General features: G+C 43.5%; 3 protein-coding genes across 3 annotated transcripts; 1 reads left to right on the forward strand and 2 right to left on the reverse strand.

The window, feature by feature from the left end:
• The first annotated feature begins 105 nt into the window (after positions 1-105).
• On the forward strand, positions 106-12,007 carry gnao1b (guanine nucleotide binding protein (G protein), alpha activating activity polypeptide O, b). The gene is made up of 8 exons (XM_086107025.1): positions 106-591; positions 750-792; positions 4,557-4,698; positions 8,526-8,686; positions 9,443-9,571; positions 9,652-9,781; positions 10,482-10,635; positions 10,708-12,007. Exons 1-8 carry the CDS (start codon positions 474-476, stop codon positions 10,893-10,895), a joined length of 1,065 nt encoding a protein of 354 aa, XP_085963151.1. The 5' UTR covers positions 106-473; the 3' UTR covers positions 10,896-12,007.
• A 1,340-nt stretch (positions 12,008-13,347) lies between these two features.
• On the reverse strand, positions 13,348-21,213 carry cog4 (component of oligomeric golgi complex 4). The gene is made up of 19 exons (XM_086107610.1): positions 20,884-21,213; positions 19,639-19,721; positions 19,395-19,509; positions 19,001-19,175; positions 18,711-18,904; positions 18,528-18,630; positions 18,252-18,409; positions 18,125-18,183; positions 17,804-17,925; positions 17,599-17,717; positions 16,802-16,968; positions 16,533-16,701; positions 16,078-16,140; positions 15,890-16,003; positions 15,670-15,762; positions 15,517-15,600; positions 14,794-14,895; positions 14,432-14,560; positions 13,348-13,712 (listed from the first exon to the last, which is right to left on the reverse strand). The coding sequence occupies exons 1-19, from the start codon at positions 21,010-21,012 to the stop codon at positions 13,578-13,580; spliced, it is 2,313 nt and encodes a 770-aa protein (XP_085963736.1). The 5' UTR covers positions 21,013-21,213; the 3' UTR covers positions 13,348-13,577.
• A 514-nt stretch (positions 21,214-21,727) lies between these two features.
• LOC147207624 (uncharacterized) lies at positions 21,728-26,105 on the reverse strand. The gene is made up of 3 exons (XM_086107026.1): positions 25,730-26,105; positions 24,108-24,848; positions 21,728-22,992 (listed from the first exon to the last, which is right to left on the reverse strand). Exons 1-3 carry the CDS (start codon positions 25,968-25,970, stop codon positions 22,628-22,630), a joined length of 1,347 nt encoding a protein of 448 aa, XP_085963152.1. The 5' UTR covers positions 25,971-26,105; the 3' UTR covers positions 21,728-22,627.
• Between the last annotated feature and the right edge of the window lie 108 nt (positions 26,106-26,213).

The following is a 26,213-nucleotide window of genomic DNA, read 5'->3' on the forward strand; positions in this document are numbered from 1 at the left end:
GACGTGATCCTAGCGTTGACGTCAGCAAGATTGTTTGCGCGAGGTGTGTCTCTTCCTCCTCCACGAGAAAAAAAAAGACACTCGGAAATCATCAGCACCAGCACCGCCCTGGAGAGAGCGAGCGAGCGAGAGAGAGAGATCCAGACCCCCCTCCCATCCCTCCTCTACAGACTCCCCACCTAACAACCTCAGCCCCGCAGCTAGGCTCTCTCACAACGACCCCACCCCGCCCCCAACCCTCCCTGAGAGAGGGGACGGAGCGAGACACACACCGAGGAAGAAGAAAAAGAAGAAGGGAAAAAAATAGAAGAAGATCGCTTCGGGTTGCCCTCAATCCGGGCCTACTAATGCTGTAGCGTAGAGAGGAAGAGCGACGACAACGCACTGATTGAGGAGTCGGCGTCGCGGGGTGGACCAAGGCGGAACCCGTGGGGGGAACACGACGCTTGTTCATTCGCTTGTTCGTTACCATCATGGGATGTACGCTGAGCGCCGAGGAGCGAGCTGCTCTGGATCGGAGCAAGGCCATCGAGAAGAATCTGAAGGAGGACGGGCTGGTGGCAGCCAAGGACGTCAAGCTGCTGCTGCTCGGTAAGACTTGGTGCCCCCTACCCCCTAATCGGTAACCAGCCCACCGTCTCGGCCCGCCCTCCCTGCTTCCCCACACGCCGTTCCCGGTCGGGCCGGTGGTGCTCTCCGTGGTACTGATTTTACCATTAGCCGCCCCCCTCCCTGTGTGTTCTTTCCAGGCGGTGGAGAGTCCGGCAAAAGCACCATCGTCAAACAAATGAAGTAAGTCCCTCCGTTTTTTTTTTGTCATTTTATTTTATTATTATTACTGCTTCTTGTTGCTTAAAAAGGGCCTCGAGACACCCCCCCCCCACCCTGCACCTCCTCCTCCCCTTCCTTCCTCTCGGCTGAGCCGCCATGTTTCCAGAGGCCGAAGCCCGCGAGAAGTGCCCGGAGGTTTTCGCACCTTTCGGCCGGGAGGAGAGGCCCCGTTCGGCGGGCGCTGTTCGCTCGGCCCTGGTGCTGAAATGTACTTAACGAGGCTTTAGGGTTGTGGGAGGGGCGGGGGGGGGACTTTCGGCTAGTGTAGTGACTGTAGTGTAGTGTGGGTGTTGTTCCTCTCTCTGAGTGTGCGTTCGTGTGTGAGGTCAGCGCGGCTCCATTAGTGAATACCTCTGCTTTTAATCTTAATGGCTTTAAGTGCCCGATATCGGCGCGAGTACTTTGCCTATAAAAGAGGATTTACGTAGAAATACGGCTCGGAAAACCGCATCTAAACCTAAGCTAAATCACTCTTTGATGTTTTTAAATCACTGTTGTTGCTCGGTCCTAAACCTCTTAGTGAAGTTTCGAGATGTTTTCAGGAGGAATCACGGAGTCTATTGTATATTTTGTAATGTGAAGCTTCTCCGCAGTGCGCTTCCTCGCCCCCCCCCCCCCCCTTTGCTGCTTCCTCTTCTTCCTTCACCTCTTTACCCTTTCAGATTTCTGTTTTCCACAACGACCCTGAACGCAACATTCGAGGCTAGATTGTGCCGCCTAGTTTTTTCCGCCCTCTTGCTCCCTCATTTTTTGTTTAAACCAGCATCACAAAGATGTGAGGTAGATATAGAAAGATAATTAAGAGATAGATGGAAACGGTAGTTGCATAGGTAGATCTATCCAGTGCCATCCATAATCATTGGCACATATGGTTAACGTGTCTTGTCTTAAAATAAATTCAGTTTTTATTGCAAAGTTATACTCTCATACAGAAAATTATAGAAAGATTTGCCAGACAGGTCACTGATTGTGTTGCAGCACACTGGCCTGATTTGTGTGTGGGCAACTTGGGATCGTCCCCACTCGGTGGCGGTGTTGTGGGTGTTGATGGTTGTTTGTCTCTATATGCCCTGCGACTGACTCACAACCAGTTCACAGTGTAGTTTGCCTTCTGCCCAAAGTCAGCTGATATAGTCTCCAACAACCCTTCATGACCCTGTTCAGGATAAGCGGTGTTGAAAATGGATGGATGGTTCACCACACAGAATCTAGCTCTTAGCATGGCAATTGCCCTACCCAGACCTCAACCCCATAAATAAATCTGTGGAAAAAGCTAAATAGGAGAGTGCGTACATTGTGCAAAGAGTAATGGTTTTCGATCCCCTTTTCTGTATTCTCCCATCTTGTGAAATAGTATTGGAGAAGATTATGTCCTGTTTTTTGGGCAAAAGGGGTTGTACAGAATTAACACCAGAGATGTTAATAATTGTGGCACCTCTGATTTGATGTCAAATAATTTAATGAAAAAGAATTGTTTCTTCATGTGAGATTTTTTTTCTCCCACTGAATAGATACATTTGAATTAAATGTTGGATTTTCCTCGTTGAAAAATGTCCAATATTATTTAGATAAAAAGGTGAATTTGGATTGGATACAACTTTATTGTCAAATGAAATTTCTTCCCTCTCAACATAAATTTATTCAGTGCTAAAGAACACATCTTAACCAGGGGTACCAATAATTATGAAGATAGAAAGATGGATGAATCGATCATTTGTAGGTAGCTTGATAGATGATAGAGGGGTAGGTAGAAAGCTAGTTTGAGATACAGTATAGAAAAGCTGGATGCAAAGATAGATGATAATACAATACAATACTGTACATCTTGATTTAAGTAGATGCTGTATATAGATGGTATGCTGTATAGATCCAGTCGATCAATATAGATAGATGGAAAAATGCATGGATAGGTTTGCTAAATGGTCGTGTATATTCGTCATCCCATGATGGAACTTGAACGGCTGTACATGTATGTATTTTACATGAAAATATAGCGCAAAAATATCATGTGTGATGATCCTGATATTGTCAAAATATGTTCTGCCATTTTATGTCAGCTGGGAAGACAACCTTGGTAAAGCCATAAAAAAAGAAAGGCTCAAAATGGCTCTTGTTGGTAACGTAACACAGAGGAGGTAAAAATTGAGTCTCACAGGATATGAATAATTGAACTGAAAAAAGCCAGCCCATTTGGAGGGGTCGGGGCAGCGATGCACTAACTTGCGATCGTCACTCACAGCTGCAGATATGTCTGAGAATTTCTATTTTTACACTTACGTGTGATTGGTCCAAGCGGCGGATGCTGAAAAGCTTTGAAAATGACATTTGAGAACCAGAACATTTTTTTATTGGCCAGTATGTTGGAACAAAAGGAATTTGTCCGCTGTAGTTGGGAGTCGATTGTACAATAGCAAACAATACACAATGACAAAAGTCTACATTTAGGACATCCATCCATCCATTTTCTGATCCGCGTATCCTCACGAGGGCCGCGTGCGTGCAAGAGTCTATCCCTGTTGTCTTTGGCAGGGTACACCCTGAACTGCGAGCCAGCTAATCACAGGGCACACCTGGACAAACAATCATTCATACTCACAATCAAACCCAAGGACAATTTAGAGTGTTCCATTAATCTACTCCGCATGTTTTTGTAATGTGGGAGGAAACCGGAGTACTCGGAGAAAACCCACCCAGGCACGGGGAGAACATACAAACTTCACACTGGAAGGCCAGGGCCCCGAATCCAACCTTGCACCTCTGCACTTTGAGGCGGACGAGCCAATCAGTCAACCACCGTGCCGCCCTACATTTCACACATTTACAGAGTACACAGAGTCCATCGATCCATCTATCCATTTTCTGAACTGCTTTATCCTCACAAAAGTCGCGGGGCGTGCTGGAGCCTATGCGATCTTCGGGCATTAGGCGGGGGACACCCTGAACCGGTTGCCAGCCAATCGCAGGGCACACATAGACGAACAACCATCCGCGCTTACACTCACACCGAGGGACAATTTGGAGTGTACAATCAGCCTGCCATACATGTTTTTGGAATGTGGGAGGAAATCGGTGTAACGGAGAAAACCCACTCAGGCATGGGGAGAACATGCAAACTTGACACAGTAAGGCCGGAGTAGAATCAAACCCGGTATCTCTGCACTGTGAGGTCGACGCGCTAACCACCGGGCCGCCTACACATAGTCATTAAGCAATATAAAACGTGTGCAATCGTGTAGTAACACTGATCAAACTGAATAGAATCGTGCAAAGGATGCCGAGTGTAGAAGCTGCCTTTAAGTAGCACAGTCATTGCCTTCGATCTAAACATTTTGACCAGTGTAGTGTGTGAGGTTTACCACTGTACATATTAAAATAAATCAAACATTGAAACAAGATAATCTGAGCATCTAAACCATGCTGATGAAATTGTTGCATAAACTACTAATGGTTATTCGCAGCCTGGACTCTTTATTAATTCAATCCTCACTCGCTGCGGTTTGTGCGTCTTTTCCACTTCTCATCCATAATTACACAATTTTTCACACAGCCAGCTGCACAAAATATTAAAAAGCACCCCCCGTCCCCTCCCTGACTTTGGGATAAACTCTTTACTCTCGCTTTACAGTTTGAATGTGTATTCAAATGAGAGATTTGAAATGAGGTCCAACAGGAACATATGGCAGAATGGGACATTTCCTTGTGCTGATATCTGTGTGCGCCTGCAGGATTATCCATGAAGATGGCTTCTCTGGGGATGACGTGAAGCAGTACAAGCCCGTGGTCTACAGTAACACCATCCAGAGCTTGGCAGCCATCCTGCGAGCCATGGACTCGCTGGGAATCGAGTTTGGAGACAAGGATCGAAAAGTCAGTTGCCTCCGGGCTTGAAATGCTCCGACACTAAAATGATGAGGGATGACCATAAAGACACAAATTGTCGGAGATTTAAAAGCAACATTGAAGATATATATTGCAAATGCATTAGCATTTTTACATCTAAATATAATAATAATGTATACATATAACAATTAAACAGGGAATTATATACTCTCTCTCTCTCTCTCTCTCTCTCTCTCTATAATATATATATATATATATATATATATATATATATATATATATATATATATACAGGTATATATATATATATATATACAGTATATATATAAAATAATGACAATGTAGCCTTGACCTATGCCGCTGTAGTAAATTCAGACTACAGTAAATATTTGTATGGAAAAACTATTTTCGTAAATAAATCTTAAACAGTAAATTCGGCAATAAATGAGCATCGGGGTGTATTTGATCATTTGGCGGCCTAAGGCAAACCCAGTCATAGGCCGCCATATCTGTGTACAGTACTGCTAAAACTTTGAATATCATCAGCGACTATACCAGGGGTGTCAAATCCATTTTTGTCTCGGGACACATGATAATTACCGTTTCACTTGGTGGGCCGTTATGACTGAAACCATATAATGAAGTCAAGAACAACTGTTGATTCAAATATTTTTTAAGTTACTATCATGAGGGGGTTGGTAACAAGAAAATGCTTATAATATACTCTTATTTATTAGCTATGAGAATTTAAAAATTTGGTCCACATTTTAGAAAGGATCATGGAAGTTGACATCTATGAGCTGCTTTCGCGGGCTACACAAAATGATGTGGCGGGCCAAATCTGGCCCCCGGGCCTTGAATTTGACACCTGTGGACTGTACAAGTAGAATTCGAAAACACTTATCCCATTTACAGAGCTTTACATTCGTCTGCTAAGCAAATAATCTCACTGGTTTTGCTGTAATAAGAACATTAATCAATATTTAATATTAACCGTTTGGACCACTTTAATACTCACACATTGTGTCACTTTCCACTTCATCTCCACTGAATTTGCCTTGGTTGACACTGACAGCAGTGCTCCTGCAACTAGCAAGAGCATCCTGCTCTTGCTATTGACAGTTAAGCATGTTTCATCTTTGTATACAGTAGACGTCCGCTCAGGGTAAAAACTGTAGCAACTTGATTTTAGTGCTGGTGCAAGTCTAGTTTAGTAGTATGGCAGGCCGTATCAGTTCATCGACTTCATTATTATTATCGTCTTTACTATATTTGTTAAAGCACCCCCGGGGTGCTATCACAGATGCAGGACTAGAGGTGAAAGGCACTCTCTAATGCCGCTTTTCAATTAGCCCGGTTCCACACCAAGCTGGCCTTGCTTGGCCCCAAGTGGTCGCTTTTACATTAGACTTTCTTGGCGTTGAGCAGTTACAATGGAACGGCTTTTCAGAATAATCTCAGACTTGGTTCTAAAAGGGCAACTGTTGGGGTTGTTTTGTCACTGTGCGCAGATTAGCCAACAGTGATGTAGCATGGAACTCTGTTGCACATGCCCATTTGCTGGTTTTACATGAGCGAGACAGAGCCGCCCCCGGGTCGTAACCAAAGTCATAAATACAATATGTAAATAAACAATAGTGTTTGACAACAACGCTGAACTATATTTAAATTGAAAATTTAAAGCTTGGGTCCCATTCGCTTGAATGAGGTCTCTAGTCGCAGCCTGGAGCATCGCCACTCCCCTGGTACAATGGTTGTGGCTCTCGCATTGGGCGGATGCCGGAGGGCTTCGGATGCCGCAGAGTGAAGACTAAGAGCCGTTGGCTCGGAGAGGTGGTTAAATGAATGAGAGTGTGCTCTCCATTCAGAATGAATGAGCGCTTGCGTGTCACTCCCTAAATCACTATCGCATTATTTCTTCCATGGAACATATGAAATTGTAAATATGGTTCATTATTGCTATAAAACACAAAATATGTGTCTTTACGCTGTATTTTTCTCTTGACGACGGGCAGTCAGCAACTGGTTGTGTCCCGGTAGTGTGTCTGGCTGCTTTAAACCAGAAAATAGATTTTTGATGTATATGTGAAAGTTTCCATGCCTTTGATAGGCTGTACTTTGTGATGTCGCCACAACTGCAATTCATATTTTGAATCGCTGCAAAAACAGTGGCTGAGACTCGCCACTTGTGAAATGTTACGGCAGAACACCACACTCTGCGAGTGGGCACTGTCCAGTGCAAGGTTGCACAGTTCAGTTGATCCCGGCCCCACCTCGCCCAGAGCCTGTGGTAATAAAAAAGCAAAGGAGGTTGTGTGGTGTGGTGCCGGGCCTAACGGAGTGGTGTGGTGGTGTTTGGGGCTCATGGAAAAGTGCCCACTTCACAATGGCCAACTTTACATCCGCAAGTGGAGATCTTGCAGTTGCTTGCTAAAAACTTTGCATGGTCAAATCTGCTGTGTGGCCTCCAACAAGTCTGCTATGCATCTGCCATATAGACTGCGCGCCTCTCCTGCACTGAATTTAAAGAGAATGAGCCACTTCAATTTGGCTAAATTCACTCCCACAACTGCACCAACCCACGTTTCTGACCGCGCCCGGCTACGAAAATACCAAAAGAAAGTAAAGTCGACCTATGCGCTCAGTTGAACACTTTTCCACTTTGCAGTCAGTCAGTCGATCTAAGATCGACAAGCCGGCGCCGTTTCTGGGTGTTGTTGGTAAAATGACTTTGGCTTCGCATAGGAAAGGTGCACTTGCAGATATGACGCCCCACTGTAATAATTGACATTGGTTTTCTAAAGTGTTCCTGAGTCCCTGTGGTGATATCGTTTACACACTGATGTCAGTTTTTGATGCGGTGCCGCCTGAGGGATTGAAGGTCACGGGCATTCAATGTTGGTTTTCGCCATTGCCGCTAACATGCAGTGATTTCTCGAGATTCTCGAAACCTTTTGATGATATTATGGACCGTAGATGATGAAATCCTTAAAGTACCTTACAATTGTACATTGAGGAACATTCTCCTTAAACGATTTGACTATTTTCACACGCAGTTGTTCACAAAGAAGTGAACCGCTCCAATCTTTGCTTGTGAATGACTGAGCAGTTCAGGGAAGCTCCTTTTTTCCCCCTAATCATGTCATGGCACCCACCACTTCCCAGTTAGTCAAATAAAGTCGTCAGTTTTTATTGTCAAATAAAATAAAATTAGCCTCTTCGCCTGTGGAATGTTCCAAGCAGGTGTTTGATGAGCATTCCTTAACTTTCTCTGTCTTTTTGTGCCACTGTCTCAGTTTTTTTGGAACGTGTTGCAAATTCCAAGCTAATGATGAATGGCACAAAATAATAGAGTTGATCAGGTTGAACATAAAGTATCTTGTCTTTTTAGCGTATTCAATAAAATACAGATTGAACATGATTTGGAAATCATTTTATTCTATTTATATTGATTTTTTAACACAACATCCCAACTTCATTGGATTGGGTTTATAAGATCAGGGGATGTCGTTCATATTTGTCAACTGTGAACCTGTGAAGCCCTTTGAGCTACTTTGGTGAAAGGCTCGTCTGTGCCCTGCGATTGGCTGGCAACCCGTTCAGGTTGTACGTCACAAGAGAGTGGCTTGATGTCAGTGACTGGTATCAGTTGCTGTCGCGATTAGCCGATACACTGAAATAAGGTACTTGCCCCCACTCCCCCGCTGCCAAAACCTAGAATTAATTCCATATTTTTTTGTTTTGTTTTAGGTTGTTGAACAAATTAAAGTTGAAGAACTTCATCGTGGCCTGGAAAGGCATGTGTCATGTGAAATGCACTAATCCTTTCCAATTTATCATGGTTTCATTTGCAGGCGGATGCCAAGCTGGTGTGTGATGTCGTGAGTCGCATGGAGGATACGGAGCCATACTCAGCGGAGCTTCTCAGCGCCATGAAGCGGGTTTGGGCTGACGCCGGGACTCAGGAGTGCTTCAACCGGGCCCGCGAATACCAGCTCAACGACTCGGCCCAATAGTAAGAGGCCAGAATTACACATAAAAAAAGTAGGAAAAAAAAGAATTTTGGCGGAATGGTACTCTGGCTTACTCTCACACTCCAAAAGCATTTGTTTGGTTCATTGAAAACTCCAAATTGTCCTTAAAGGGAGAGTCTGTAAAGTTTTGTGCCATCTAGAACCAATAGAATGCAATGACCAAAGATCGAGCGAATTTGGTGCCGAAGAGACCAAACTTTGTAAACCGACCACCAACTTCTTCAGCAGAAGAGCAAGCAAAATGTCATCCCAAACGAATTCTAGTATTCCCACAAGTGATGGAGTAAGTGCATTGCATTTGTTACATTTGTTGTAATCATCATGTTGAGGAAGTTTGACTCCTGTGAGTATTCGTAACAGACGGATGGCGGGAAAACATGGCAGCTTCCTGTAGGGGAGGCGCGCCCTTTATAATATTAGCAATTACTTCACGTTCAATTACATAAAAGAATCAAAAAAGATATATGTATTTCTTTTGCATGTTATTGAAATTAATAGTGGGTTTTTGAAATAATGAACATTGAAAAATCAATAAATGCTTACAGGGTGTCCCTTTAAAAGTGAATGTGAGGGTGCTGATGACCATTCCAGGGTGTGCCCCATCTCTCACCCAAAGTCAGATACGATAGGCTCCAGCTCACCCATGACTCTACTGAGGATACACGCAAGAGAAAATGGATGGATGAGTTGTAATTGTTTCTGAATGATTCCCATTTCTTGCTCCTTGTCGTCACCAGCTACCTGGACAGTTTAGACCGGATCGGGGCTGCAGACTACCAGCCTACAGAGCAAGACATTCTGAGAACCCGAGTGAAGACCACCGGCATTGTGGAAACTCACTTCACCTTCAAAAACCTCCATTTCAGGTAGGTCAATCCTTGTAGCCGAGGTGTTACTTTAAAACCCAGTTCAGAGAATTCAGCTCCCATTTGCCGCCATTCCGCAGGCTCTTTGACGTGGGAGGGCAAAGGTCAGAGAGGAAGAAGTGGATCCACTGCTTTGAGGATGTGACCGCCATCATATTCTGTGTGGCCCTGAGTGGTTACGACCAAGTGCTCCATGAGGACGAAACAACTGTAAGTGTGACTCCAATGAAGGGTTATATATATTAAGAAGTATATTCAGTGTGTGTGTGTTTTTTTAAATGCACTTCTGGCAAGCTTTAAAAGGCATCTGGCTTTGATGAATTGGAATAGCTACACCTGCAATTAATTTGAAATGTTTTGTGGAGAAGTTTTGCTATCTTACATTGGTTGCGTGTTTAAAAACTAATTAAAAAAAAGAAAAAGAAAAAAAAAGACAACAGTAGATTTTTAAAGGGAACACCTACAAGTCGCAACTGTACTTATTTGAAATATCGCTTTTATTTGTTTGCAAAAAACTGTACTGGAAATGCAGCTAATATTTTGGTCAACGCGCAAAATCAGCAAATCAGTGAGGAATGGTTAAAACAAAACAAAACAACACTGCGAAGAGGTAATTTTATGACTGCTGAACTGTGATTTTGCAGAGGTTCATGATCTTTTTTTGATCACATTGATTTTGCAAAATGAACATTTGCCAGTCATACTAATGACAATACCGAGTACTATTTTCCTTATTAAAGAACACATCACAGAAATTCAATTCTTGTTGGTTCTTTTAGGAAGGCTGTAGCATTTGTTGATTTCAAAGGAGATGCATGATTGTTTTCAATTACAAGCAGGGTAACGGAACAAATGAAACTCGCATCTGAAGGCATCACCTGATTCCATAAAACAAATCTTCTTATGGCAGAACCGCATGCACGAGTCCCTCATGCTGTTCGACTCCATTTGCAACAACAAGTTCTTCATTGACACCTCCATCATCCTCTTCCTCAACAAGAAGGACCTCTTTGCGGAGAAGATCAAGAAATCACCGCTCACGATCTGTTTTCCCGAATACACAGGTGACTGTTTGGCTGACATTTGCCAAACCAACTTCCCTGAAACTTAACATGCATTCCTCTTCTCTCCTCCAGGTGCTAACACTTACGATGACGCTACTGCCTACATTCAGGTTCAGTTCGAAAGTAAGAACCGCTCTCCCAATAAGGAGATCTATTGTCACCTGACCTGTGCCACGGACACAGGAAATATCCAGGTAGTGTTCGACGCCGTCACCGACATCATTATCGCAAACAACCTGAGAGGGTGCGGCTTATACTGAGCACGGCCGTCGTCGCAGAGAGCGTGAGGCGTTATATCATTTTCATGGTACTTAAAAAAAACAAACACAAACAAAAAAAACCAACAAACACACACGCACACAAAAATATGTAGTTCAACACGTCCGAAATGAACCCAAAGAGCTGCCGCCAGACGTCAGGTCGGATTCATGTCATGATTTTCTCCCCTTCCTCTTCTTAGGAGTTCACGACCCCCAGTTTTGTCTTTGAATGTTTGAATGATTTGCTGATGAGCGTAAACAAACAACCGGGGGAGGGGGCAAGGAGCAGCAAATAACCCTCCCCGAGTATTGTCTGCTGCTCCGTTTCGACGAGCGATAAGATGGCGCAGACGATGCTGCCAATACATCAGGGGAGGCGGCGCTCTCATGGCCAGGAAGCTCTCCTCCCCTTCACATGACCGAGTAGCCCGCAGGTCTTTTCCGCTCCTTTTCTCTTGTCCTTTGACAGAAAGAGAGTATTATCCTGCGTAGAGTGGCCTCCTGTACTCCGAGGACCGCCTGTAGGCCGAAAATATCTCACATGGGGGAGGTGGGGGGACGTCATGTTGGTGCCAACCATCTAAGAACAGATCAGGATCCCACTTGGTTATTATTTAAGGTCCTGACCATTGAATTGTTGATTGTTTCAAGCCTCACGCCCCTTCCTCCAACCACACATTGGATTTGTACTCGTAGCCCTCAATGTGAATCTGTTTAGACATAGAAGACTGCACAAGGAGAATATCATCGGAGGCAGCCTCTGTCTGTGAGGGGACTATCGTATTCCAGGCCTCCATCTTAAAACATTCTCCCCTACCGCCCATCTCATCCTCCTCACCACGCAGAAGTAGAGCTCTCCATTTTCACCCCAAACTCCGCCTCTCCTTCCCTGTATACACATCTCTCCTCATATCCCATCCAATCTCACCTTAAAAGCACCGTATTGTATATAAATATATTATGATTAGACCGGATTTTTCTTTTTTTTACTGTAAATGTTTTTGTGCTGCACCCCATCTTATTCTGTAGTTCATTGGTTGCTCTCATGTGGAATGTTTGTGCTGAGCCAATCGAATGTTGTGTTTACATTAAAGCTACACTTTTCCTAACTATTCCCGAGTGTGCGCGTTCATGCTCTCAACATCCACACCGCGGTCAATTTAGGTTAGGTGGCGGAATGAGAATGTGTCGGGCATCCAGGAGATTGGGAGCAGCTTGTGTGTGTGTGGCGGCGCTGAAACCCATTATCCAATCGGGATGAACATGAGAAATGTGACACGGGCGAGCGGCTCGCCATTTATTAGGTTAAAAGTGTTCTAACCTCAGAGACGAGCGGCCATTCCTTTATTGAATGCGAGGCTGGATCAGCTGTCTGACCCGCTTCTGTCACTTTCACGGCTGTGATGTTCATTACAGCATCGCTTCGTCTTGCCGGGGCGGCCTCCTTTCACACAATTACAGGTTAACGGGTTGCTTCTCCCCACGTGACACCATTAATAGACCTTTTAATTACACATTTCAAACTCTTCTCATATTTAACACGAGCACTCAGTCACATGTAGGTCAGAACCTGCACCAGATTGACGCCAGCCTTTCACGTTATGGAACCTTATAACAGAGTACAGTGAAATGTTCACATCTCTGTTCATTACTTCATTGTTAATATTGCTGGTAACTTTCACTCCATTACATTTCCGACCTTCCATCTTTGTGACTGCAAAATCAAATCACAAGAAATGACTCGAAGGAAATGCCTGAACTGCGGAGCGTACTGCAGAAGAACAGTCCCGCCTCGCTAGAGCGAGGCACGCAATTTACGCGCAGGCTGCTGACTTCTGCGCACACAACACCTCCAGGAGAAAGTGACTAAAACATCTACACCGGTGGCGGTGACAAAAAGGGTAACCTTACACACCCTGTGCTGTCAAGTCCTACCGGCGCGAGCTGCTCAACAGGTACGAGCTCTTACTCTGAAATGACAGGGAAGATCACGCAAGGAGTGGACGTGGCAAACCAGGAAATGAAATGAAACATACAAGCTGGTATGTCAGATAAAACCAAGAAACTCAACTTTCAAGAGAGACGGCCTTGTGATTGTTTTATTTGGTATAATGAATGCCGATGTTATTTTAAAGTGCATTTACGAATCGATTGTAACTACCCGAGTTTCTTGCATTTATGAATGGTGATCAATATATTCTTTTAAGCTTTTAAGCCTTATTTTGATCCCCGATTTCAACATTAATTGCATAAGCGGTAACTGTCATTTCTGAGTTAAGACAAAGATTAACTTCATATTACTCAACGCACACATGGGCAAGTTTAGAGTGACATCAAACGTCAGTATTTTTATCGTCATGAGCTTTTTATCGGCAGATGGTTAACATGATGGTCATGCTACCATGTTCTGGAGTAAACTAAAATAAATACAAATGATCAAGATTACAGATGCTTACTTATTCCACCCCAGATTTATTGTACATCTGAGCATGTCACATAATTTGATTCAAGTAATGTAATACAAGGTGACTTTCAGTAGACAGCTCTTCGTCTTACAGCATCCAAGAGTGCAGCAAATGTCCAACAAGAAGACGTTTGCCTTCCTGAATTAATTATAACATATATATTTTTTAGCCGGCATCGTCTTTGCGAAATGTACCGCGAAGCTAGCTGGTCGACGGCTCACAGTCGCAGCCTCTTGATATCCTCGCTTCGGAAGTCAATGCGCAGTGCGAGAACCTGACGCACCTCCGCCGGGGTCAAACGCCACGTCAGGGGTCCGGAGTTTGACCCCCAGTAGTCCAAGATCTCTGTTACCTGCGGGACACAGAAACAAAGTACAGTACAGTGAACATGAACTGTTACAGAACCTTCAGCGATAGGTCTAAATCTGTGATATCGATATGCAATATTGGAGACAAGCCGCTGGGCAAATACAAACAATCATTTCCACTCACGCTTAGACCTGACAATTTTGAGACTTCACTGAACCTGACATGCGTGTTTTTGGAAAGTGGGAGGAAGCCAAAGTGGCTGGAGAAAATCCATACAAGCACAGGGAGGAAATGAATGTTAACTAGGGGTGTAATGAAAACCAATTTGAATCAGAAAAATCAATTTTCATCTCGCCAAACTAAATCATTACATTTTAAGATGTATCGAGGTAAGTATCAAATTGCCTTATCCTGGAGGGATGGACATCCTCATGATAACCCCACAGAGGACGGCTGGAGCAGAGACTCGAACCCTAAATCTTAGAATTGCGAGGCACACGTGCTTAGTCCACTATGCTCCGAGGCTAATCCCATGACATGAAAGCAAGGTTTGATTACATCACTTGACTCAGTTTCCTTTATTGGGTGATGACACACGACACAAAACCAGAGGTGTGTGTGTGTGTGAGTGAGTGATAGGAGCGACATGTGTGACGAGTGCATCTGCGACAGGAGTGCGACAAGTGTGTATGTGACAGGTATGACAAAAGTGAGAGTGAGTGTGACAGGAGTGTGTGAGTGCGCGCGCATCAGGTCAGTTACCCGCTCCAGGTTGAGGACGGTGGCCATCTGCGTGAGGCGAGCAAACTTGTCCCTGATGGTCCAGGTGGTGACGGTGGTGAGGTAGGCCACAAGAGAACGAAGCTCTTTATCAAACTGCAGCCCTCCCAGCTGCAGGAAAAACGCCCCAAATGCTTCGAATATTGTCAACTTTTTGCAACGCTTTTCTATTTATACCAGCAATAAACACATTACTGTAAATGGAGAGAGACGATCACGCCAGAGGCTTTCTCCCAGTGAGGGACTTCATGAATTATTGCCCGAAGGCTTTTCAATTCAGTTGCGCCCCATATGTGCCACACGAGGTGCTCGCTGCCACCTTGTGGCCGAGCGCAGAGCCTTACCCTGCTGAATGAGCACTTGAGGACCGTCTTCTCCATCTCGATGGATATTAAGCTGGTCATCAGGCTGGTCAGCGTGTCATAGATAACGGGAGAAAGGCTTGTCTGGCGACGAGATAGAGAAGAAGTTAAAAAAAAAACCAAACAGAATGAACAGAACTGAAGTCAAAGGGGAATTAAATGAAGCGTGGAAATGTGCACTGGCTAAATGTGGTCATATCCCATTGAGCAGCGTTATTTTGAAGTTGGAATGATTTGGGTCGGTCAAGAAATCTGGAAGAAGGAACTAAACACATTCAACATCTCTGCCACCTCTCAAATAAAAAACATAAAGAACCAAAAAAAAGAATGAAAATTCAAAAACATTCCCTGAATTATTGGACAGTTTTACTGTGAAAATTTGGGAACGTGCTCAACAGTTCCCAAGATGTCCCAAGAGAGCTGAATTTTGAAATGGTTTGAATCTATGAAGAAATCAGGAAAGAGCAGGAAAAAAAATTTCTCGCAATTTGTGAATTTTACATTTTAATTTCAAATTTGTATACAGAATATGTGCAATGTAATGAATTTTGTGAATATTGTGACGTTGGAATAGTTCGAATGGTAGAGAAATATGGAAGGAGTAGAATGGGGAAATTGTCTGAATTTAAAAAAAAAGGGTGGGAGGGTGGGGGTGGTACAGAATAATGTGTACGTGCTCTTTATGCTAACTGATGGTGCCAATACCTTGAACTCGGCCATAAGCTGCTCCAAATTGACGATGAGCTGCTGCACCCAGGGGTCATTTGCTTCGTAGTCATTGAACTCCTCCTGTAAGCGACAGCGGCCGTTACGAGGGGTTGCGCCAAGGGCTTTCGAATTTGCCAAAGATCGTCTGACCTCCTCGATGTTGTGCGAGATGGACAGGAAGCCGCTGATCCAGGGCTTGACTTGAGGCTTGATGGCTGTCGTGTTCAGCTCAGTCAGGCCCTCCTAAAAGAGCAAAGTCAAGCGTTGGAACATCCACAGAGTTTTTAGAACGAGTATGTAATAATACAGCACTTTCGTCTGAAATATTCCAGTCAGGAGAAGCTCCAATGAGTGTTTTTGTGCCTCCAACCTGCAAGAGGTCCTTGAACTTTGTGGATGTGTTGACGAGGTCGGACAAGCAGCTCTCAATCTTGGCTCGGTCACCGGAACTGGCCCCCTGACTGAACAGCTTGGAGCAGTCGTTCTGCACACGAAATCCAAAAACGAAATCAAGTGGAGGAATACAAACAGATCCGCGGCACGTGACATGAGTTGTACCTCGAGGTTCCTTTTTAAGGTTGAGATGTTGTCACTGCAGACCTCCGCATTATTTAGAGTGACCTGAAATCGACAAACGTCACAGTAGGTAAGACGAAAACTTATTGACGTTATTTTAATATTGGTTTTCTTTATGTATTATTCCTTGCATGTCATCACTACCTGCTATTGAGATGGTGAAAAATATTTACATGGAATTTGGGCATCTGTGAAACCACGTGTGCCACTTGAGATGCAACAAAACAAAATGGATTTGAAAACTCAACAAGGCGTCAAATGACACCCACTTGATCATCATCTTTGACAACATTTGTTCATTTTTGACCAAATGTTGCGGGTTTGATCTCCGATGAATGGCATGACACTGATTCGGACAGAGATATACAGTAGTCAGATCATATCTATTTTTAATATTTATTTTTTAGATCCGTGATTCGAATGTGTGTTGGTCTCACCAAAAAAGCAGCCTTGGCATTTTCGGCGCTCTCAATGTTGAACTCGGTGTTGAACTTGCCCTGCTGTAAGCTGCTCTGCATCAAGCTGACCGCACTGCTGACGCCGCGCTGGATGTCCTGCAGCGTGGTGGCCGGGAAGCCCTGCCTCAGCTTGTTGTACAACACCTCCCTGGCAGGCCGGGGGGGGGGGGAAGAGCGACCCAAGCCGGAGACCCCGGCAAGTCAAATGACAAGCCCGGGATTATAAAGAGCGTTTCAAAAATGCTGACCTGAAGTCGGACTCAAGCACCGAGTTGGCGTGGTTGATCATTGCGCAAAGGCAGTCGATGCTGGAGCTGGACAGAGCTCGGCTGATGCACTTCTTCACGATGTAGAAACAATCATCCACCATGCTGGATGTCATCTGACCTTTCTCATATGTGTCCATTGTAACAGCCTGATAAGGAGAGGGGGAAAAAAGTGGTTTTGTTGGAAAAACCTTATTGGCAGTAAATTCCAATTCATTCAAGATGTTTATAATGCCACTAAGTAAAAAGGGCAACAATAATCTGCAGATTTTTGCTATTCGTGGTTGGGCCCTGTGAATAGCTGACAAACTGACAAATGAGGTCTCATTAATACTCCATCATTGATATTTGACAGGTTTCGAAGGCGACGTATATGAACCAAATCATCTGTAAGCTATTTTTAAGGGTCATGTTGTAAAATGAGTTTGAAATTAGTTATTTTGTATTGAAACTATTGTTATAGTCAACCATAAAATGTAAAAAAAAAAAAAAAAAAGCAGCGACAAGTAAATTGAAACTGAAAAATGTATCACAACAGAAGTATTTCACATCAGTCAATAGATATGTATTTAATGTTATGATTATTATTACTTTTATTACTCTTAAATTGAGGGACCCGGAAGGAAAAGGCTCGCATTCAGGTAATGTTATTTTAGAATAGAATATTTCAACTCAAATCAGAGGAATAAGTCAAATTTAAGATTAAACAAACGTACATTTAAACTTTACACTGTGCATGTATAAAGTGTGAAAATGATCCATAAAATGGTGGCGTGAACCTTGTTGACTGACTCCCTCATGTAGTACTCCTCCATTGGAATGTAGTAGCCGATCAGCTCCTGCATGTTCCTGCTCAGCACGCAATGTTTAAGCAGCTTCTCCACATTCTGGTGATGTTCTGATCCGCAAACACACACACACACACCCATCCATCAGTACATTTTCCATTCCAAAGATATAGGCACACGCTCATGTATAAGTTACCCGGTGTGATGCTCTGGTCGCCAACTTCAAAGTCGGCCATGATACGTCGACGCAGAAAGCGCAAGTAAAGTTCCGCCCTCGCATTCATTAAAGTGACTTCTGCCAAGACTGGGTCCAGCTCTCTGTTGGAGGCGGATACGATTAATTGATGCACCCATTGTAAGATTTCTTTTTTTCTTCTGTCATGAAAGCTAAGCAGGGTAACCAAAATATTACCAAGACCTTTCCGTGTTTGTATGAACTTTTCCACACGGCTCTTGAAATTGGAGCAAGTTAGGTGTCCCGAATATTGTGGCTCATGAGTGTATAACCAAGCAATACCTGGGCTCAATTTTCTCCCCGGGCACGCTCTTCATCATGCCGCTCTGGATAATCTGAAACTACAGCCAGTGTTCAGAAGGTGTCAGAATATAAAACGGGAGACCCTCAATTTTATTGAGACGCTTACTTTGCCGAGGTATCCTCTTTGCTGCATGAACTTATCCACTATCTTCTGCGTCTGTTGGTCACATTCCTGCTGCAGGTGAGTGATGAGTGTGTAGAGGTGGCCTGGACCGTAATACGTCTCTACGATGGGCTGATGGGTCTCAACAACACGAGCAATGCCTGCAAATGACCAGGAGTGTTTAAGATCCACGGCAGAGGCTCCGTCGAAACCCCTCAGACCGATTCACCGAACCCCTGGGGTTCCATCAAACTCATGGTATCCATTCTGTCGTCTCACCCTCGAGCAATAATGTCAGCGTATCTGCAAATATGAGTGGAGCTCTTTTCTCGCCCAAGTCCCCTGTTGCTAAGAGGAGGTTCTCTTCGGCTTTGGAGGCAAGCTGTGTGTGACAGCATGTGTGAGTCACCGATTGATACCCCCTTACGACACATTTCCATGTTGCCCCTCCCCCCTACTGACCTGACTACAAAGATACTGTCCAAAGCGGGCCAGGCCCTGCTCGTGAAGACCAAGCAGCGGGAAGATCTTGAAAAACCTGTCTACTTGTGCCAGGTCCACCGCTGCCACAGCTTCATCCAACTTGTTCGCTACGATGACCTTCAGTTTTTTCTCGGCCTCCTGCAGCAGTAGCAGACTGGCATCTACTGCGCTGCCTGTGTAAGAATGTGAGGGTTACATGTGTCCTACGTGATGCCAAACAGACCTTGACACTGCTTGTTTACGCGAGTGAACCGAGTTATTCTCCATACTTTCTTCTCCCTGCCTGCTCAGCTCAATGACTGACTGGTCCAGAGAAAGGTATCTGTGGATGTGGGCAGCAGCTTGTTCATAGTCTTCATTTTGGAGAGCTGTCTGAACGCCGTCCGTGCAGAACTTCAGATCCAGGATGTCATCAGCACGCTGGATGACGTTGTACAGCCGTGTCTATAAAATCAAAAATCAACTTCCAATATCGTCTACCAAAATTCTAACACCGTAGCTTCCATCCTTTGAGACAGCCATAAATTTATATTAGCCTGTTACTTATGTCTACTATGCACATGTAGACAAAATTGCAGTTACCTAAATAACCAGAGCAATAATAAATATAAATGTTAATGGAATGGTACCGATAATTTGGGTTTTTGTTGTTGATGTGTGTACCTTAGCCAGGTCAAGCTGTCTGACTTTGCGGCTGACGTTCTCTGCAAGGCTACAGGTAAATGTGATCATGCCGGAAAGCTGGCTGGCATCTCCTCCGATCAACTGTAGGTTGGGCCTGAGAAGCACAGAAGCAACGCATGCCATGTCAGCTCATGCTTTCTAAAGTAAAAGAAGTCAGAAAGTCTGTGAAGTCTGAAGGTTGACAGTGCGTGATCCCAAAAGGATGGTCAGCTAAAAACTTTACCCCATCCTCTGGAGTGCCAACATCTTTGTGTGAATGGTTCCCTCTTTTCCCATCAGCTGCTCCAGTTCAACCTCTACTGCTTTCTAAACCAAATCAGAGAGAAAAAACAGGACTGTCAGCAGCATCATAAGGCAATCAAGTTTAATTTATTCTGTAACAACGCTTGTAATGAAAACATTTGTATCTTAAATCAACATCGCACATTGGAATTAATGAAAATTAAATCAGTTTCAGGCCACCAATAAAACACCAACACATAAAAAATGTGTCAGTCATGTTTCTGGGGTTTTTAAAAACAGCACAACATTACATTTGATTTAAAAAATACATTTATAAAATAGTGAATTGGAATTTCAAGAATTAAACATGATGACTAATTCATTCTGGTGTGCCCGGCTCACCCACTTGTGGTCAATAAATCAGATACATACAGATATATTTAAGAAGGCAGTTATAACTGCTCAGTAAATTGCTGTAACGCCCCCCCCCCCACAGAGAATAAAGAATATATGATTATTGTATTCCTACATATATTGCTGCACAATTTAGGTTGAAATATCAGTTGCTATAGAGTTATAAGACAGGACGTCGATGCTCGTCCCTCTATATCCTTTGCATTGTGTGTTAGCATTAAGCTAGCGTACTCCCTTAAGGCAGTACGCTAGCTTTTTGTGGTTGTTTAGGATACACGGCGTGTAATTCACAGTGATTTACTTTTAGTATTATAGTGAACCTCAAATGAGAGTTGCAATAAACAGCTTGAAGCACGCAATTATATGTTCACTATCTACCAACTGCTACTTGATGTCAAGCTCATTTGTATCAACTAGTACTACTGGACAACCGTGTGATGTCGAATTCAAATGTGAGGCGCAATATTCCATAAATGCATTCATCAAATACTTTTGCCACATTTTGCATACATCTTTGTTAAGGCAGATATCATTTGTACTGTACAGCTCTTGTGGTTTGAACTGTCGATTAGCAAGTAACTTGCAAACCTGACACAAGACGTGAGAAGCCACGCAATGCTGCCAGGCTGTCTTTCTTCTGCATTGTCTCAAAAATATTACCACGTAAGACCAAACGTAATAGCTTCGGGTCTTCTTTTCTGTGGGTGAGTGAGGATGAACACACACGAGACCGCATCCGGAAGTTTACCTAGCATACCTGACAGTAAGTAAGTGCACACGTCGACCATACTCCTCACTGTTAAAACGCCACAAATTGCCATTGTATACGAACCTCTTCCACGCAGAGTTGCTGATAAACTCTCTCCAGGTCGTCCAGCTCTGTGAGTGCCGAAATTGTGTCCATACTTACAGAGGACAGATTGCCAGAATCACATCTTTTCGTTGACAAGGTGTCAGCCATTTTTGTATTACCTTTCGCTCCCTGATCTTAGTCTCTTAGGAGTGACTTTTTACAGAATGACACCCAATAATTGATTCTGGATAGTACCAATTAAGAATATAACCTTTTTATTAATATCTTAAGTTTCCAGACGACAAATTGCCAGAATCGCATCTTTTCGTTGGTATGAAGACGCTGTCAACCACCCTGAATTGAAAAATCCTACTCCCTGATCGTAGTCTGTTCGGCCGCCTCTTGAAATGGAGTGACTGTGTACGCAATCATTGACTTTGCATAGTACAAATTACACACATTACGTTTTAATAATATCTTGAATGGAACATTTTTTGCAGGCCCGCATTTTGGAAAACGTTTTACCTTTCAGAAAAATATCGGAGAATGTTTTTGCGCATGCGCAGTGTAGCCTTTGTTAAACGCACCACCAGTGAATGATCCGAACTGAAACTTTATTTTACTTAATTCTTTGTCGACAAATCCAAAACAAAAACAACCAACAAGTACTTATGCGATATTTTTAATACACAACTAGTGATGGGCAAATGAGGCCTCATTGGGTGTATGGCACGTTTCCCAAACTGTGTCGACACTGCTGAGACTGATGTCGTTTTAATTGCGACATCTTTTGGATTTTAAGTCATTGCATGCAACTTCAAAAAAAGACTGGAAACAGACCATACACAGTTCACTCACGCGCTGTTAAGAAACATCAGATGCGTTAACAACTTTGTCAATCAATCTTTATTTATATAGCACTTTTCATACATAAAAAAACGCAACTCAAAAATACAACATAAAAAGAGGACCCTCCCTCTTCCCCCCAACATACAATTGTAATGGGTCTGACAACACTGAACCTCGGTGCATGCCGACGCCGCCTATCGGTGCGTGTGTCATTTTAAGGAAAACCACGTGACCAACATAATGAATGTTTCGTTTCGTTGTTGAAGCGCCAAATTATTGATAATCATTAATCATGGAGACAAATTGTCGATACCTTTGTGGGTTTTGTTGGTTGGAGAGAGTTTGCGTTGGATACTTTAATAAGCTTCATTTGTCTTGACGTAACAGTGGACAAGGAACTGCCGATCATTTTCATTAGAATTTCTAGGTGTTGTATAAAAGCAAAATCAATGTTTTCTTTAATTTGCCTGCCTTCTGAGCAGGCGGTGTGGGAGTCATTTCCTACTCAGTAATGGTGCTGTCTGTCATGGCTACTGAACAATGACAAAAATGATAGAACCTGACAGATTTATGTGTGTGTATATCTTGAGTGGGGGGAAAAAAACAATGATCCAAATGACTTACAAAGCGCATTTGATGAAAAGGAAATATGACTTTGTGAATAACAACCGTAATTCAACCAGGAATTTTATTTGGCGGTTCATCCCTTTGTTAGAGATCACCAAGTAGCGCGAAAAGCGCTAAAAGACCGAACAGTTTGACACTTCTGAGAAGGTCAAGTGTACCTGTCAAGATTATAGTGCATTTTAGAATGTAACCAGAGAGTCAAAAACTCCCAACTTTTTTTTGTGTGAGATGTTTATGCTAATGTTCTATATATGCTAATGTAATGAGGCATTTGCAATGGTACACAATGGCACAGGTTAAAAAAAAATCATTGTTGGTGGGAAACCAAAGTTGGCGTTGCAGGTTCGTGGCAAAGCAAGAGCAATTGTTTCTTTTCCTGCTCAAGCTCCTCCCACCTCTTCTGCTGCTCAGTCCTTTCTCTCTCCAGCTCTTCTCTTTGTCTCATTAAGTCTTTAGCTTCTTCCTGCTGTGCTCTCCTGAGAGACTCAATTTGCTTCTTCTCTACGGCGGCTTCTCTGGCATTGACTGCCCGCAGACTCTCGACAAGCTCCCTCTGTTGGTCCAGAGCCTTGGCCTCCTCCCTCTGCGTCCTCCTCAAAGCTTCGATCAACTCCCGCTCTCTTCTGAAAACGCGCCTCTCTGCTGCAGTATCCTTTGAAACTTGGACCATATCTGAAAGATGATAATTTTCTTGGTAAAGAAGGAGCACACAGGGAGGGATTTATTGTTCCCACAGGGCAGAGCTCCGTCAGAAATCTGTTTTGCTTCCAGAATTTTATTTGATCTTATAAAATATTTTTGTAAACAATGTTGTCAGTGGGCCCCCTATTTATCAGTCTAGCCTCCCTTGAGTCCCAGGAGAAAAAAAATCATGGAACCATCTCTGCCTGAGGCCTTCAGCATTTTGACACATTAGGTTTTGGAGTAGGCTCATTTGAGCAGTGTTGCAAAATTGGTGCCGGGCAAAAATTATTTCCTTCCCTGACTGCAGTTCAGCGCCAGTTTGAGAAGCTTGGCAGAATCTGAAAACCTTTACCGTCATTGTACCGCAAAGCGCAACAAAATTGAATAGCAGCTCAAATGTGGGTAAATAAATCACAAAATACACAATTAATACTGTAGTAATATAAAAAAGATTAGTGCAGGGGTGCCCAACCAGTGAATTGTGATCGACCATTAGCCCGTGTACTGGCCCCAAGTCGATTGCGTGGGGCATAGGGGGAGGCGGTGGGGAAAGATTCGTGCGTCTGCGTGCGTGTTATTAATATATATTTTTTGTGTTAGTGTAAACTGCACCCTAAGCATCCTATCAGTTTCACAAAAAGTATTAAAAAAAGTAAATAAAAAAGCAGGTCACCTTTAACTTACGGTGGCGCGTGACCTGCATCACCAGAAGTTTTAGCTGCTCAGCAGTCAAATTGCAGCTTGCGATCAGAGCCGTTGCCATCTTTTTTAAACATTTTATTCTCATTCAAAGTTTGTTTCAGCTCCAATTCAGCGAAATGTAAAATCGTCACATGTGATAAATAACATTGAGATTTTGCAATAATTTTGTTACCCTGTTTACACTCACTTGAACAATAATTGAGCAAAAAACATATAGTTGACTGATTTCAAAACTAATAATCCATCGATTTGTTGTATACAAGTAATTATACGATGTGATGATTAAACATTTATTCGGTTACATTGTTGTAACGGCCCTCCGAGGGAAGACTTAACTCCAAAGTTGCCCACAACAAAAACGAGTTTGTTATGTAGTGCCCATAGTGATCATGAAAGCTTACCTGTAATTTTCCCCTTCATTACCTCGACTGGACACGTCTCCTGCTGAACATTGGAACTGTGTGATGGCGAGTTTGTTTTCGTCAGCTTCAGCGCCTTGCCCGCTTGCCGATACGCCTGCGGGTGGCTCTTTGACATGTGTCGATGCATGTTGCTGGTCTTGCCGTCAGGACACCTGATCCTCTTCTTGCAAATCAAACACTGAGCAACATCCAAACTGCCCAAAGGCTCAAAAAGTTTCCAGATCGAGCTACGGCGGTGGCATTTATTCCTGAAACGGAGGGGATTTTCGACCATGATTTTTTCTTCTTTACACTTTTTTTCTGCCACTCCAGCTCCCGCAGTTTCTCCTTGGACAGCTTCGAGGATACCGTTCAACTCAGAATGAACACCAGCTTCATTCACAGCTTCACCTGATCGTGTATTCACCTGTGGGTGAGTCTTTGCCATGTGTCGGTACAGGTTGCTGGTCTTGCCCTCAGAGCACATTATCTTCTTCTTGCAAATCAAACATTGAGCAGCATTCAAACTGCCCAAAGGCTCAAAACGTTTCCAGATCAGGCTGCGACGGTGATATTTACCGCTGGAAGGGCGTTCCTCTCTAACCACTACTACCTCTTCTGGCCTTTCTTTGACAGGCTCTTCTCCTTGAGCAGCTGCAAGGAGGGTATCCATTGCAGAGTCAATGTCATCATTATTCATGGTGGCGACGTCACCATTTCCGTCCTCCAGTTCCACCTCCACTTGAGAAGATATTGTGAATTATTATTCCATGAATGTAATAGCAATAAGAATACACAGTGGGGACACAGAGCATATTCTTCCACAAAGCTTTCCACTTTCAATAGATGGCGTTCTGATGTTCCACAAATGCAATATTATGTGTCACTCATTGAACAAAGTTTCCCCGAGTGATTCCAACGGCTTGCTCTTTGTAGAGATGCGCTTTTCATTGACAACAATGACTACACATCTGCAAATATACAGTAACCCATTTTTAGTACACTGCTCACTTAAGAACACGGTGTTTACACTGCATTAGTTCAAGACATCGACAAATGTTTCAAACAAGTGTTCATTCATACTACAAGAGTACAACTAAAAAAATCACGCACCTGAAGTAGTTTTGGAGTAGCTGTGGACATGCCATTGATGGGTACATTCAACGTAGTGAAGCTATATTTCATGTAGAATAATACTAGTTTAAATCAAGACAAGTTTCCAAGTAGCAACACTGGCTGCGATGTTTTATTTTAATTGTCTCTTTTTAAAGCCTTCATAGTTAATAATATTCGGGAATCACCGCCGCTCAGCCAGTGACTGTGAAGCAGTGAGGACTGATTCGTGATGATGAACGACTCGGAAAATGAATCTTTTGAACGAATTTCAATGAATCGATTCTAAGGATTCAGTGCTGTCAAAACAACTTCCGTTCCTTCCTTTAAGGTAAGATAAGAAGACCTTTATTAGTCTCGCAATGGAGAAATTCCCAATTCACAGCAGCAAAGTTATGAAAGGAAGAAGTAGAACAACAAAATATAGGACCTACTGGAAAGGCAGCCACTCTCGCGGCGCCATTTTGAAGTCAAAATAAAAATAACACAATGACTTTAGCGACCGGTACCTTGTGCTTCGCCAATTTCTAGAGGCTCCTGTTCGTGGTTGGAGGAAATGGAGGTTCTCCGGCTTTCTCTTTTGGCGGCCATAGCCGCCTCTGTTGGATGTTGTGCCCGCAGATGTCTCCACATTCCCGTGGTGCTGCCCTGTTCGTGTTTGTACAGTAAGTTTTTACAGAGGAGGCACGCAACCGATTCGGGACAGACGTCATTGAAATAATCCCAAACGACACTTCTTTTGCGCGTCATGTTTGTCGTACAACCTCAAATTAGTTCTCCTTTAACTGTTCAAACTCTTCGTTTAATGGCGTCTCTTTATTGTCGAGTAGGTTAGGCTGCGACGGACACCGTCGACTTCTTCTGTTCACTCTATGCTGACAAATAACACGAAAAGGTCTACACTGCTTCTTAGTGGCCATGTAAAGAACCGACCGGCCAATCCCCGTTCCAGATGAGCCAGGCTGCAAAGGAATGCCGGTTGGGTAAATGTTC

This window comes from Hippocampus guttulatus, chromosome 3, assembly GCF_054856545.1.
Source record: "Hippocampus guttulatus isolate MCC_2025c chromosome 3, RoL_Hgut_1.0, whole genome shotgun sequence".
In the NCBI taxonomy this organism is placed as follows: Eukaryota; Metazoa; Chordata; class Actinopteri; order Syngnathiformes; family Syngnathidae; genus Hippocampus; species Hippocampus guttulatus.